The sequence below is a fragment of the Cavia porcellus genome, unplaced genomic scaffold (genome assembly GCF_034190915.1).
Source record: "Cavia porcellus strain 051 isolate PalLab524CR breed Dunkin Hartley unplaced genomic scaffold, mCavPor4.1 scaffold_2, whole genome shotgun sequence".
Taxonomy (NCBI): domain Eukaryota; kingdom Metazoa; phylum Chordata; class Mammalia; order Rodentia; family Caviidae; genus Cavia; species Cavia porcellus.
Genome location: NW_026947485.1, coordinates 138229820 through 138243754, shown reverse-complemented (window position 1 = coordinate 138243754; position 13935 = coordinate 138229820). Strand labels below are relative to the sequence as shown.

The 13935-nt window shown below is 37.8% G+C and overlaps 1 protein-coding gene across 5 annotated transcripts in view; it reads right to left on the bottom strand.

The window, feature by feature from the left end:
• Positions 1-13935, bottom strand: part of Epb41l4a (erythrocyte membrane protein band 4.1 like 4A) — a 226651-nt gene that overhangs the window by 53603 nt on the left and 159113 nt on the right. For all 5 annotated transcript variants that reach the window (XM_063245460.1, XM_063245459.1, XM_063245458.1 and 2 more), the window contains one exon: positions 3210-3331. In XM_063245460.1, the coding sequence (XP_063101530.1) occupies positions 3210-3331 (122 nt within the window). The remainder of the gene's footprint in view (positions 1-3209; positions 3332-13935) is intronic.

The following is a 13935-nucleotide window of genomic DNA, read 5'->3' as shown; positions in this document are numbered from 1 at the left end:
GTGTCCAACAGTAGCCACAATGCTGGATCACTAACATTTACTGAATGATTCTTTGGTTTCCCAGGACAAACACTCTCTCATAGAGGGGTTGACTACTGGTCCCCAGAACACATCACAAAAAGTCAAGCTAGAAGCACCCAAAGTCAAAGTGAAACTTGCTTGTATGAATCTGAGTATTTTAACACAGCATTAATCTTGTTAGAATAAAAATGGTGACTACATATATGTATTAAAATATACATATATAATAATAAGTCATAAATGCCTAAGGATATTACTACCAGGGCATTAACTTTAGTTTTCAAATTTTGAAAGTTTATATACCTAAGAATTAAAGACTGTTTGAATAAATTATGTCATATCTATACATATTTATATAGCAGAATATCATACAGACATTGAAATCATGCTATATAAGAATATTTAAAGATGTAGATCATATCCATGATACATTAAATAAAAAGTAGGTTACAAAATATTATATGCTTTTGTGGAAGTTAAATAAAAATGTCTAAAAGGCCATAATAATACAGTGCTACTATGAGAGATAGAATTGAATGCAAAGGGGTTTTTACTTTCTGGGAGGAAAGTCTCTAAGTTTTCTATGTTTCATAAAAGCAATCATGTGTTTTTATAATGATAAATGTATAACACACACTCCATTTTTTAAAGATCACATAGCCAGGCGTGATGGCACACACCTGTAATCCCAAGTGGCTGAGGCAGGATGATCACAAATTCAAGCCTACTCTGAGTAATGTAGCAAAATCCTGTCTCTAAGTAAAAATAAAGAAGCCTGAGAATGTGGTTCAGTGAGAAGACCCTGGGTTCAATCCCCAGTACTAAACAAAATGTCCACATGATGCTGGAAGGCTGTCCTCAGAGAAGGACACCTATCCCACAGTAAGACCCACCTACACCCTTGTCCTTGATTGAAAAAGGGACGTGTTTTAATATGTTCCACCCAACAGAACTTGCCGCAAGGGCTCTTTTTGCACACCCTCTGTGGCGTGGCAGAACTGGCAGGCTGGTCTCACGTGGGGTCAGAATACATAAGAATGAGCCCCACTGTGTAAACTGGACTTAGCTGGATCTAGGTAAGCCATAGGGGAAAAAAAAAATCTATCCCTAAACAATGCTTCTAGTATGTAGACATTCAGAGAGCTCCCCCACATGGGTATTTTCATAAGAATACAGAAGGAGAGAAAAAAAACTGCACAGGTTTGTACAAACAGCACGTGTGATTCCTGTATCATAGCAGAATGAAATGCTGACCTGCAGCAATGCATTTGATAGCCTCAGCTGGTCTCTGAATAATTTTATAAAGCACACATGGTATTTCAGAAATACCATGGGATTTAGGAGTTTTGCTTATTATTACCATAGAACAGTTGGAATTTAAGGCTGTTCATAGAAGAGAAATATAAAATAGCAAGATAAAGCATTAGACAAGGCATTCAAGACAGAATTTTTAGCCCAATACATCTACTTATTATGTAATTGTAGGAACGTTCTCTGAGTGGCCTCAGACTGACCCTGTTCTCCTTCCTTCTTGTCTGTACTTCTTAAGAACTTGCCATAAAATGTGCTGGAAATGCCATATCTGGAGACACAGAGGAACTGCTTCCTATGCTCCAGCCCCTGTTCCTGCCCCTCATAGGAATGTCACGCCTAGAGTCAGGAAGGAACTCCTCCCTCAGGATGGCCCAGACTCTGCTCCTCCCTCCCCGAGCCTGCTCCACAATAATCTTGATCAAACTGTCTTTGAACCCTCATCAACCAAATGAGATGACAGTAATATTTATGTGGCAAGATGATGATCTACTGCAAATTTAGATTATATTTTACTTTTGCCACTGCAGACCACCAGAAAAAATTACTTCACAGCCCAGTGATAGCAGGGGACCTTCAGTCAAATTTAATTTGGTTTTAGAAAGGATAGGTATCATTTGCACACCAAGAATGGTGAGACAGACACAAATACTTTCTTCACAGGTTTAGCTTGCAGATTAAATGAAACTATGGATATCATAAAGTGAAGTGAATTTCCATGCTGATAAAATTTCCATTCATTTCCCACAATGTGACAGAAAGATTCAGAAAGCCTGTGCCTCTGTCCCAGGCCCACCTCTGTGTGGCAGCTGGGAACATGTCTTACTCACTCATACAATGGGCATATACCTCTGCTTTACCTCATCACACAAGGTTATTGTGCATCAAGGGCTCTGGAGAGTTTAGACAAAGACGATCCTACACAAACCACAGACCAAAGTCAGCGCCTCACTTCACAGTGCAGGCCTGCATCATACAGAATTTTGAGCTTTAAGCTTTGATGTGTAGGTATCACTCACTGATTAGGTGGTTTTATTACAGAAATAATCTATAGAAGAAACAAGAGGTCTGAATAAGCCAAACATCCACCAGGAGTAGAAGGAATAAACTGATAAGCAACAATGCATCCAGCAAGAAAAATGAATGTACTCAGTACATTCTATACACAATAAAGATTAAAAAGAACTAAGATGCAAAATAATAGACCATGACTCAGTCTTACAACATTAAAAACAGACAAACTAACCTGAGCAGGGAAAACCTACACAAATAGAAAAATTATAGTGAAAAGTAAAGAAATGATTATCACCAGTTAAACAGGGCTTCCTCTGATTGGGGGCATGAGATGGTAAAAATAGAATCAGGGAAATTCTCAAGGGACATTCATGGATATTAGTTATTTTAAACATTTTGTGTGTATTAACACATATGTATACAAGCCTATGCATATATGTGTGTATGTCTGTGTTTTGACTTTCTGCATCTATATTGTGTTTACTAATAAAAGATTAAAAAACCAAAAAACCCACTAGATTCTATACACATAATGTCATTTCAACAGTGCTGCTTTTTTAAAAAAGACATACTAAAGGTTCACTTCGATTTCAATTTTAGGTAAGAAATTATTCAATCAAGATTTTATTTGCAATAAAACTCAAGTAGAAGCTGTAGCCATTTAGCAGGGCATCGTGACTCAAGTGACTATTTATCTAATTGTTAGCAATTATAGATTGTTTAGGTATTTCCAATGGCAAATTTAAAATTTTAGTATTAAAAATAAAAAGACTCCTCAAGGTCTCCGGTCACCACCTGAACATGCCCCTGTGCCACCAACCTGAAAGAAAAGACAAGATTATGTAGAAAACTGAGGGTCTTACCAGCTGGCTGTGTTTGCGCTGTCCTCTTAGGGTAAGTCTTGCTTCGACTTCTTGCCACATTCTGATCAGGCCGGGGAAGCTGGATAGAAAGATCTCGACTCATCTGTAACGCAGTCCTGCCACTGGAAAAGGAACATTTGTGATCAGCAAGAACAGAAACAAAATTAAACAACACCTCTTTCAGAATATCCACAAAAAAGAAAACTATACAACTCCATTAGTGACAAGCATACAGAGGGTTTTTATTGATTGCCATTGTAATATTAGCCAAGTAGCATTAAATTCTGGGTAGCGTTTTATGCTAGAAGAAAAAAATCTTCCTGAAGGAGAAACAGGAAAAAAGTGTTTATTAAAAGTGGAGTCCAGTGTTTTGAAGCAGAAGGTGGACTAGAAATAAAGGTTGCGCTACAGTGATAAAGAAATTGTGGTGAGCTGAGTGACACAGGACAATACTTCCACTTGCTGATCCACCTAGTGTACTTACAAGGCAAGCTGTTAAACAGACCACGAAGTGCGATTTTATCCTAAACTCCACCAGGGCACAATCAGTCATTTATTCTGCCCTCTTCATCTAGCCCATGCACCAGAAAGATCAAACACATTCCTACAGCTTTCTCTGGGCTGGGCTGAACTTCTCAAGCAATTTTCCCAAGAAATTGTATAATTTCATTTGCTTGATTGCAGTGAGCATTCATCTCACTAAAAATTTATTTCACAACTTCTGAGCCTGAGCCAGTCAAGGACCTGGCTCTTCATGAAGGAGAGTCTCACCAAGGTACAAGGAAAAGGCATTTCTACATGTCTAGTTTGTTCCACTACAAGAAGAACCACCTATGGGAGAAAACAAAGCCTTTGAATGGCCCTAAATCTGATTCATCCTACATTTATAGAATAATTATCAGTGGAGATCTTCTCAGACAAGATGAGACTTAGAACACAAAAAGAGTCTGTTTTCTGTGAATGTTTCCTCTCCCCGCTATCGACTTGTATTAAAAGTAAAGATGCCTGCAGCATTTTCTAAAAAAAGAATTCCTCATCGGGCTAAGGAGGACACTACTTGGTAGGAGGCACCAAGAGAGTGAAGGCAGTAAATCCCAAGCGGGAGAGTAATTCACGTTCAATAGCCCTCAGGAACTGGAAGGCAAGGAACAAGACGTGACACGCTCTCTTTCACTTGAAACGTCACTGTTTTTGCAAAGGCATAATGTAACATACATTCCTAAAAAGGTAAAAAAAATTCCATAGAAAGAACGAGATGCCATTATAATAAAGGGTGTAGAATATGAAGATAAGATCTACTGACATTAGACTTTCTCGCTCATCAGAAAGACTCGGGCAGCACGCACTTCCTGCACAAAGGAAGAAATATTTGCTGTAAAAATATAACCCAATATCCAGACCACAGAAACATTTTATAATGAGATTTTAAGGCATTACTCAATTTTCCTTCATGGTTTCTCCCAGGAACAAAGGAAAAAATGAGAAAAATCACAACACAAGATTAATAAAACTAAGGTCCGGAAACATAAACCAATTTGCCGTGGACTGTGCAGGACCCTGGAATGAAATAAGCCTTCTGACCCCCAGCTGGTCAGTGCGGCACAGCATGGTGGCATGGGAGAAGGGACAACGCTCAGTCATTTGTTTTAAAGTAACAAACCCTACTGAAAACATAGCTTTGCTGTTCCCTAGCTGTGGGGTCTTCAGCAGTTTGTCTTCTAAAAATATCTGCAAATTCAGTTTCTTCATTTATATTATACTTCTACTTGTTTTATTTCCTACCAGAAACAGGCTTGTGCAATATTCTGACCACTTCCTTGTGACAGAAAGTGATGGACACACACACAGCAGTTGGCAGGAAAAGCTGACAGGGGCCCGCCTACATCTCTGATGCTCGGTGTTGTGAAATCACAAAGCTGTATTTCCACGTCCCTGCCTCCTTCAAACTAGCAAAAAGCCCCTTCTAGGACAGTTAGTGACAATGGCAACAGTCCTTCAGGCTCACAGTGAGGAAGAAGATAAAGAACCAGGTGTAAATCCTAGGTTTGTCATCTTTTAAAATTATTGGGGGAGGAGGGCTCCAAATTCTCATGTGTATTCTTGGGGATAGGATGGCTCCTCTGGCAGGCAACTGTGAGGATCCAATAAAATAATAGCACGTGTGAAAGCACCTAAAGAGATTCTGCTGAAGACTTCGTCTCTCGTCCATGCTTCCTGAAATAAAGATTTCACAAGAACACCTTTGATTTAAGCCTAAGGAAGAAGTCAGGGCTCCAAAGGGGCGGGGGTAGGTTTCTTTTTTCTGCAGTATAAATTTCACACAATTCATTCATTCTTCAAAACAAGAAGTCCCTTACAAGCAACAGGCAGGGACAAGGTCAATTTTTAAGAGACTCAAAGGAGATAAGTATGCATAATGAAATATTTAATCAGCCAAAGATTTAATTAATCTCCTTTTTAGATTATTGGTCTCTGATTTAGACACAGAGAGAGAGAGAGAGAGAGAGAGAGAGAGAGAGAGAGAGAGAGAGAGAACTTAGAATGCTGGATTTCAGCTCAACCTTTCCTCCCCAATTTATCTTTAAAATGTGATTGTCCCGCACCATTCAGCAAACCCTAAAGCGTAGGAGTGAAGAGTAGAATTTTGTCTTCCTCCACCACATCCATATTCACACACAACCACAAAATGCTCACAGAAGGCACACACCCACCAAGACACCCACTCAGTCACATGTACACACTGCAGCTGCTTGGTATGCTGTTCTTTCTCCCCTGTGCTCTAAAAGCCTGCAGGATAAAGGAGGGGCGCCTATATTCTAGACCTCTGCTTTCATTCCAGGATACCTCTAGACTGTCTTGTAAAAGAGAAGGCACATGATGCTGGTTCAGGGCTGGATGTCTGCCACTTTTTGACAAGACACAGTCTATACCTTTAACGACCATCCAGCAGTCAGAGACCTAAGCTCTTCAAGGTTGGTGTAAAGTTAGTGCTTCCTACATTCAGATGTGTAGATTTGAGTTTCATTAAGATTTACTAGGCAGTTAACATTAGCCACAAAATTAGAACAGATTTAGCAGAGTCTCCAATTCTGCAAAGGTTACCTTTAATTAGTTTCTTGGAAGAAATGATATTTAATATGCACAATCCAATAACTTTCTAATAATAATTCCCAGTAGCCACAACATTTACATTTCAATAAATTTGAGAAATCAGGTATGGTTAAATCTGTGGAATTCAACTACAGCATATGTTAAACAGCATAGTTATAATTTTAATAGTACAAACAGCAAGATAGATGCCTTTTTCTACCTCTGTTCAGTAGTAATATGGAGATAGCATTATACACTTTCTTTATAAGCAGTATTTTATGTCACAGGGAAAGAAAAGCCCAAATCCTGCTATTTGTTTCTTAATATGAAAGTAAATAATTTTTCCTTAAATTCCTCACTATCATATCACTAAGGAAGAACCCTGAAAATTTGAAGGTCAAATATTTAAACATCAACAAATACTTTCATACAAAAACCAAGGATATCTATAATACAGTAACACCTAAGTTTCCTTTTAACCACCAAATGAGCAAACATTCCACTGAATAACATGTACAGATGAGTTCACTGAATATTTAATATTAGTCATTCTTTTTTTAAAAATTTTATTTAAAGAGAAAAAAAACAGAAAAAGGGTAAATACATAATTTCAAAAAAATAATATACAGTAAGAAATCACTAGTTGATAAATTACATATTGTCCTCTTACAAATAGATATTCAAGTTACAAAAATAAAGCATACAAAGTGGACACTCAAACATCGAGACTGCAAACACTTCTGTTCAACGATCCAACAAAAACTTAGTAATATGGTTATCAATCCTACACACTTAAAACATTCATACACTTATATCCTTTAGAGCACTTTCTTTTCCTTTTTTATAATAGCAATTACACATTTTGTTTTTTTTATTCCATTTCTTATTACTTTTTACACTAGAAACAATATGATATTTATAAATATGATTCTTATTTATTTCACTAATGAGGATAGCCTCAAGTTGTCTCCATTTGCCTATGAAGGCCTCAAGATCATCCTTTTTATAACTGAGTAATATGCCATTGTATAAAAACACATCTTTTTCATCTGCTCTGCGGGTGATAGACATCTTGGTTGTTTCCAAGATTTGGCTATTACAAATTGTGCTGCTATGAACATGGGTGCACATATATCACTGTGATATGACCTTTTCAGTTTTTCTGGGAAAATAACCAGGAGAATAGCTAGACTGAATGGAGCTTCCAATCCTAGTCTTCTGGGAATTCTCCATACTGATTTCCACAGGTATTGCACCAGTTTATACTCCCACCAGTGGTGGAGCAGTGTTCCTTTTTCCCCTGCAGCCTCGCCAACATTTGTTATCACTTCATTTCTTGATGGCAGCTATTCTTTCCGGAGTGAGATGAAATCTCAATGCTGTTTTAATTTGCATTTTTCAAATGACCAGTGATGAAGAACATTTCTTCATGTATTTATTTGCCATTTGTATATCTTCATCTGAGAACTGTGTGTTCAACTCAGATGCCCAGTTTTGGAGGGGTCTTTGAATTTGGGGGGCTTGATGTTTTTCAATTCTTCATATGTTCTGAATATATAAGCCTTTGTCTGAGGGCTTGCTAGCTAAAATTCTTTCCTATTCTGTGGGTTTTCTTTTCATTCTGTTGGTGATTTATTTTGAAGTGCAGAAACTTTTCAATAGTATGAGATCCCAATTGTTGATTCTTTGAAGTGTTTCCTGTGCAGTTTGCATTTTGTTCATGATTTCTCTGCTTACCCCATGTCTCCAAGACTTCTATCTACCTTGTCTTCCAGTACATTTAGTGTTTCTGTTTTAATATTTAGGCCTTTGATCCATTTAGACGTTAGTTTTGTGCACGGTGATAGACATGGATCTAGTTTCAGTCTTTGGCATGTGGAAAGCCAATTTTTCCAACACAATTTATTAAAGAGGCTATACTTCCAGTGAACATGTTTAGTATCTTTGTCAAATATCAGGTGGCTAAGTGTCTTTGAGTTGTGTTTGTATCTTCTAATCTGTTCCATTGATCCTCAGGTCTATTTCTTTGCCAGTACCATGCTGATTTTATCACTGTGGCTTTGTAGTATAGTTTCAAGTCAGGAATTGAGATGCCTCCTGCCTTGCCTTTGTTGACCAGAACTGCCTTTGCTATTCTAGGTTTCCTCTGTTTCCAAATGAATTTTAGGAGTGTTTTCTCTAGATCTGTGAGATATGTTAATGGTATTTTGATGGGAATTGCGATAAATCTGTATAAGAGTTATGGTAGGATGGCCATTTTCACAATGTTGGTTCTTCCGAGCCAAGAGCAAGGAATATCCTTCCATTTTCTAATATCCTCTTCAATCTCCTTTTTTAGCATAGCATAATTTTCAGCATATAGGTCTTTTACATTCTTAGGTTGATTCCTAAATACTTCATTTTTTTTAGATGCTATTGTGAAGGTGATAGTTCCACAAGTTCTCTCTCGGTGAGTTTTTGTTTGTGTACAGGAATGCTATTGATTTTTGAACACTGACTTTGCATCTAGCTACACTGCTGAATTTGTTTATTACTTGGAGTAGTCTTTTAATGGAGTTTTTTGGGTCTTCTATATAAAGTATCATGTCATCTGCAAACAGTGATAATTTGACTTCTTCCTTTCCTATCTTTATTTCTTTTATTTCTTTCTCTTGTCTGATTGCCTAGGCTACTGTTTCCAGAACTATGTTGAATAGGAGTGGTAATAGTGGACATCCTTGTCTTGTTCCTGACTTTAAAGTGAAAGCTTTCAATTTTTGTCCATTTAGTATGATTTTGGCTGTTGGTTTTTTTTTTTTCTTTTTTTTTCTATTTTTTTTTTTTTATTTAAAGAAAAGGAAACGAAAAAAAATACATGGAAATTAAAAAAAAAGGGTAGAAATAATTCTAAATTACAGACAAACAAAAGGTAAGAAATTGCCAGTTGATAAGTTACAAATTGTCATCTTCAAAATGGCTGTTCAGGTTATAGAATTAAAGTATATAGAATGACATTCAAAAAAAAATGACCCTACAAACCATTCTGCTCTATGGCCGAACAAAAGCTCTGTAATATGATTATCAGTCCCACCTATTTGTTTTACATCTCTAAGAGGATAAGGTTAACCATATCAAAACAGAACAGAACATTTTAAAAAAAATAAAAAAACAATTTAAAGAAATACAGATTTCAAAGCAAGTCCACTGGAGATCTACCTTATCTAACTGTCTCTAGCTTCTTACAAATAGTTGTCCCTAACTTCACCCACTTTCTATACTTATTGCATATTATAGAACTAATCAAATCATTACAGGATGATGGAGTCTTTTTAGGTCCTCAAGTTCCAAATTAGGGAAGACAATACCAACTACCATCGCATCTCTCATTCTCTTTGTGATAGCCGTCCCCATCTCTGCATATGCTGAAGTTGAGCTGAAGAAACCAGTCCAGAGTCATTTTAATCAGCAAGCAATAGATTGCTAGAATTTATATTATAATGCTACAAAATAAGCCTCGGGTTTTTCAGGTTTCTTTCTCAGAGTATTTGTTCCTATCCTCTCTGTATTATAGGGAAAACCAAGTCATAACAAGACAACGAATCAATTTCCTAGATAATCATGCAATGGATAGGACTTATAAAACTATAATATAAATGATCTTCCATAGCTACTATGTTTTCTCTTGTTATTTTCAATAGATTTGTCGACAACACTGGCTTATTATAGTTAAACATACTATCACCTATTTTTATAAAAACTTATCTTTGACTGCATTGTAGTATTTGAGAGCTGTTACTGATTCATACCAGTATGGATATCCTTTACATCTTGTCATGCTCAGAGTAGTTTCCTGTACTTTTAGGGTTGATTCTAACACGCATACCGATTTCTAATAGGATCAGTCAAGGCCAACCAATAGTCTTATGATTCAGATACAATTAAGATCAGTCATAGTAAGACAATGTAAGTAATACAGAATTTCAGCCTAAGTCAATAGGAAAGTAAGGATAGTTGCCGTGGTATAACCTGCTATTTTTGGTTCTAGAGGTCTGTGTCCTCAAATCTGATGTGAGTGGACAGACCAGAACAAATTTAATTCAATCTAAATATGTCACTAGGACTACTGTGTCTTTTAAATCGTTATACACCATTAGCAATGACCTCTGCTTTTTTTTTTTAAATATAGTTTCAGAGCTGTCTCTACTAAAGACTAGCTTACCGTCTCTGCCTCATGCCTGCTACTCCACTTTTCTGCTATAATTTGTCCACCTTATTCCCTCATTCCATGGTCTGCCCCGTTCACTGAGGCTTCTCTGCCACTGTAGCTGTAATCCTGATATCTCTTCCTCTCTTTCTCTGTAATGTCCTTCAGCGCTCTCTGTAGGGTTGGATTGGTGGCCACGAACTCCCACAGTTCCTCCTTGTCTTGAAAGTATCTTATTTCTTCATTAATTTTTAGAGAGAGTTTTGACGGATATATGAACTTAGGTTGCATATTTTTTTCCTTCAGGACTTGGAATATTTCTCCCCACTCCCTTCTTGACTTAAGAGTTTGTGATGATAAGTCTGCTGTTATTTTGATAGATTTCCCGTTATAGGTAACCTGCATCCTTTCTCTGGCTGCTTTTAATATTCTGTTTTTTTGGTGGATTTCTGGGATCTCGATTATTATATGCCTAGGCGTAGATCTGTTTTGGTTGTAGGTAGCTGGCGTTCTGTATGCTTCTTTTATCTGGATATCATTTCTTTTTGCTATACGTGGGAAATTTTGCTTTAATATCTCTGTGAATATTTTTTGTATTTCATTTTTGGATGTTCCTGCTTCCTCACTCACATTCTTTATCCTTAGGTTATGTATCTTTTTATCATCTTCCAGTTTTAGAATTGCTTCTTTCTGGTTCCTTGTTATTTTTAAGAGGCTTTTTCTTTCACGTTCATAAGCCCTAAATCTCTCTTCAAGTTTCAGAAGGTTGTCTTTAGTTTCTGTCAAGGCATTTTGCCAATATTCAATGGAGTTCTGAGTTTCCTGATATTCTCTTTGGAACTGTTTCATGTATTCTAAGTTATGCTTAAATTCTTCTTCAGATGCTTCTCTTTCTTTTCTGATTTCCTCAGTTCTTCCATCTGTGTTCTCTTGGGCGGGGCTTGTCATTTCTTTAATTAATCTCTTTATATCTTGCCTCACTTGGATCAGGAGTACATCTTTAAATTCCTCTATGAGATCATGTAAGTACTTTTTAATTTCGGCTGATGCTGTGTCGAGTAGAGGATGGTTACTGTGCTTGTTCTCTTCAGTGTTTAGTTCTCTTGGGTTTAATTTCTCCTGTTGAACAGCTGGAGGTTTTTTTTTATTTTTATCTCTTGTCATGTTTCTGGTTTCTTTCAGACTGTCCTGGAGTTCTCTGGCCCTCTCCGAATTGCTTAGGGCCTTTCAGAAGCGTGCTGGCTTGACTTTTTGCTGTCCTCCCCAATTTGCTGTTATCTGGGGAAGGCTGGGATGTAGGGGCGGTACAGTCTAGACTCTAGCCTCTGTGTCAGTTAGTTCATAAATTAGGCTGTACTTTCTGGTTGTCACTGAGTTGTGACTATTTTGTATCTGCTTATTGGGCCCCAAGCAGAGGCTTGGTTTAGCCCCAGTAGCTCCTGCCAGTTCTCTTTGAATCAGAAGCAGCTGGGTAATGGCACAGGATTCTGCCCAGGTCCCAGCCGTTCTCTTCCAAACCTCTCTGTGATAGGTGCACCAGAAAAGCAGATCTGCCCAAAACAAAGATGGCTCCCACTAAGTTCTCTGTGTGGAGCTGAAGCCAACAAGTAATCAGGCTCTGCCAGGACTTAAGATGTCTTCCACCAGCCCTCCCTACAGGGCGACCTGGTGATGTCACTAAGCTGCGATTTCTGCCGCCAGGCTAATATGTCTGCACCAGATTCTGTGTTATTGATTTCCCCGTGGTGGCGGGCCAGCTGTTCTCTGGTCAAACCCAGCAGCGGCGGGGTTTTCTGTACTCACCAGGGTCCGGTGCAAGTCCGCGTTCCGGGACCGCCGCACACCAAGCTGTCCACTTTTCCCCCACTCGCGGCTCAGCGCTGACCGGTCAGATTTCTGTGCACCGTATAGATTTGAATCGCCAGAGCTTTGTACATCCGCGCTGGTGCAGCGGTGCAGAACTGGCTGCTACTTGGAGTCTCGATCTGGGTCTCAGTTTCCCGCGGTCTCCAAAAGCAACTCAGCTTTTCGTGCTGGGTCCACGAGTCTGTTTGTTGATTTAAGGGCGCGGGATTTGTAGCCTCCGGTCTCAGCACGACTTTAAATCCTCCAGTTGTACTGTCTTGGTTAATAAGAATCGCTATCAATTTGTCTGGTCCTCTCCATGCTGTCTTTTTTTATCTTTGAGTTTGAATTCTCTGGAGAGATTCTTCGCTCGATTCCCTAGCTCGCCGCCATTTTCCAATCCCCCTTGGCTGTTGGTTTGTCATAGACGGCCTTTATAAGATTGAGGTGTACACCGTGTATTCCGAATGAACATGTGTTAGACTTTATCAAAAGCTTTTTCTGTATCTATTGAGATGACCATGTGGTTTTTGTTTTTGGCTCTGTTGATGTGGTGTATTACATTTATTGATCTGCATATGTTAAAACATCCCTGCATTCCTGGAATGAATCCCTCTTGGTCATGATGTATAATCTTCTTGATGATTTGCTGCATTCTATTTGCCAGTATTTTATTGAGAATCTTTGCATTAATGTTCATTAGTAAGATTGGTCTATAGTGCTCCTTTTTGGTTGAGTCTTTTTCTGTTTCTGGTATCAGAGTAATATTTGCCTCCAGGAATGATTTAATGAGGATTGTTCCTTTTCAATTCTTCATTGAAGAATTTAAGGAATACTGGCATCAAATCTTTTCTAAATTTCTTGTGGAATTCAGCCATGCATCCCTCAGGACCTGGGCTTTTCTTTGTTGGTAAGTTTTTAATTATGTTTTCAATTTCAATAGCTGATTTTGGGTTATTCAAAATTGCTGTATCTTCTTGGTTAAGCTTTGGTAGTTCACGTTCCTAGAAATCTGTCCATTTCCTCTGTGTTTTCCATTCTATGTGAGCAGAGATTTTCAAAGTAGGTATTCATGATCTTTTGAATTTCCATGGGATCTGTAATAACTTCCCCCTTTTCAGTCCTTGCATGAATTTGGGTTTTTTCTTTCTTTTTCTTTTATAAAGTTAGCTAGAGGTTTGTCAATTTTGTTTATTCTCTCAAAAAAACAGCTTTTTGATTCATTACTTCTTTGTATTTTTTGTTTTTTAGTTTCAATTGCACTGATTTCTGCTCTAATCTTTATAATTTCCTCTCTTCTATGAGCTTTGGGTTTAATTTGCTCTTCTTTTTCTAGAAGCTTGAGATGAAGCATTAGATTGTTTATTTGTGCTCATTCTGTTTTGTTATGACAATTTACTGCTATGTATTTCCCTCTTAGATCGCTTTCATTGCACCCCACAGGTTATAATATGTTGTTGCCGCATTTTCACTGAATTGCAGGTATTGCTTTATTTCTTCTTTAATTTCATCTGCAGCGCACTGGTTGTTCAAAACATTGCTATTTAATTTTCATGTAGTTATGCAGTCTTTGCAATTTCTTTTGCCATTAATTTCCAATCTCAGTGC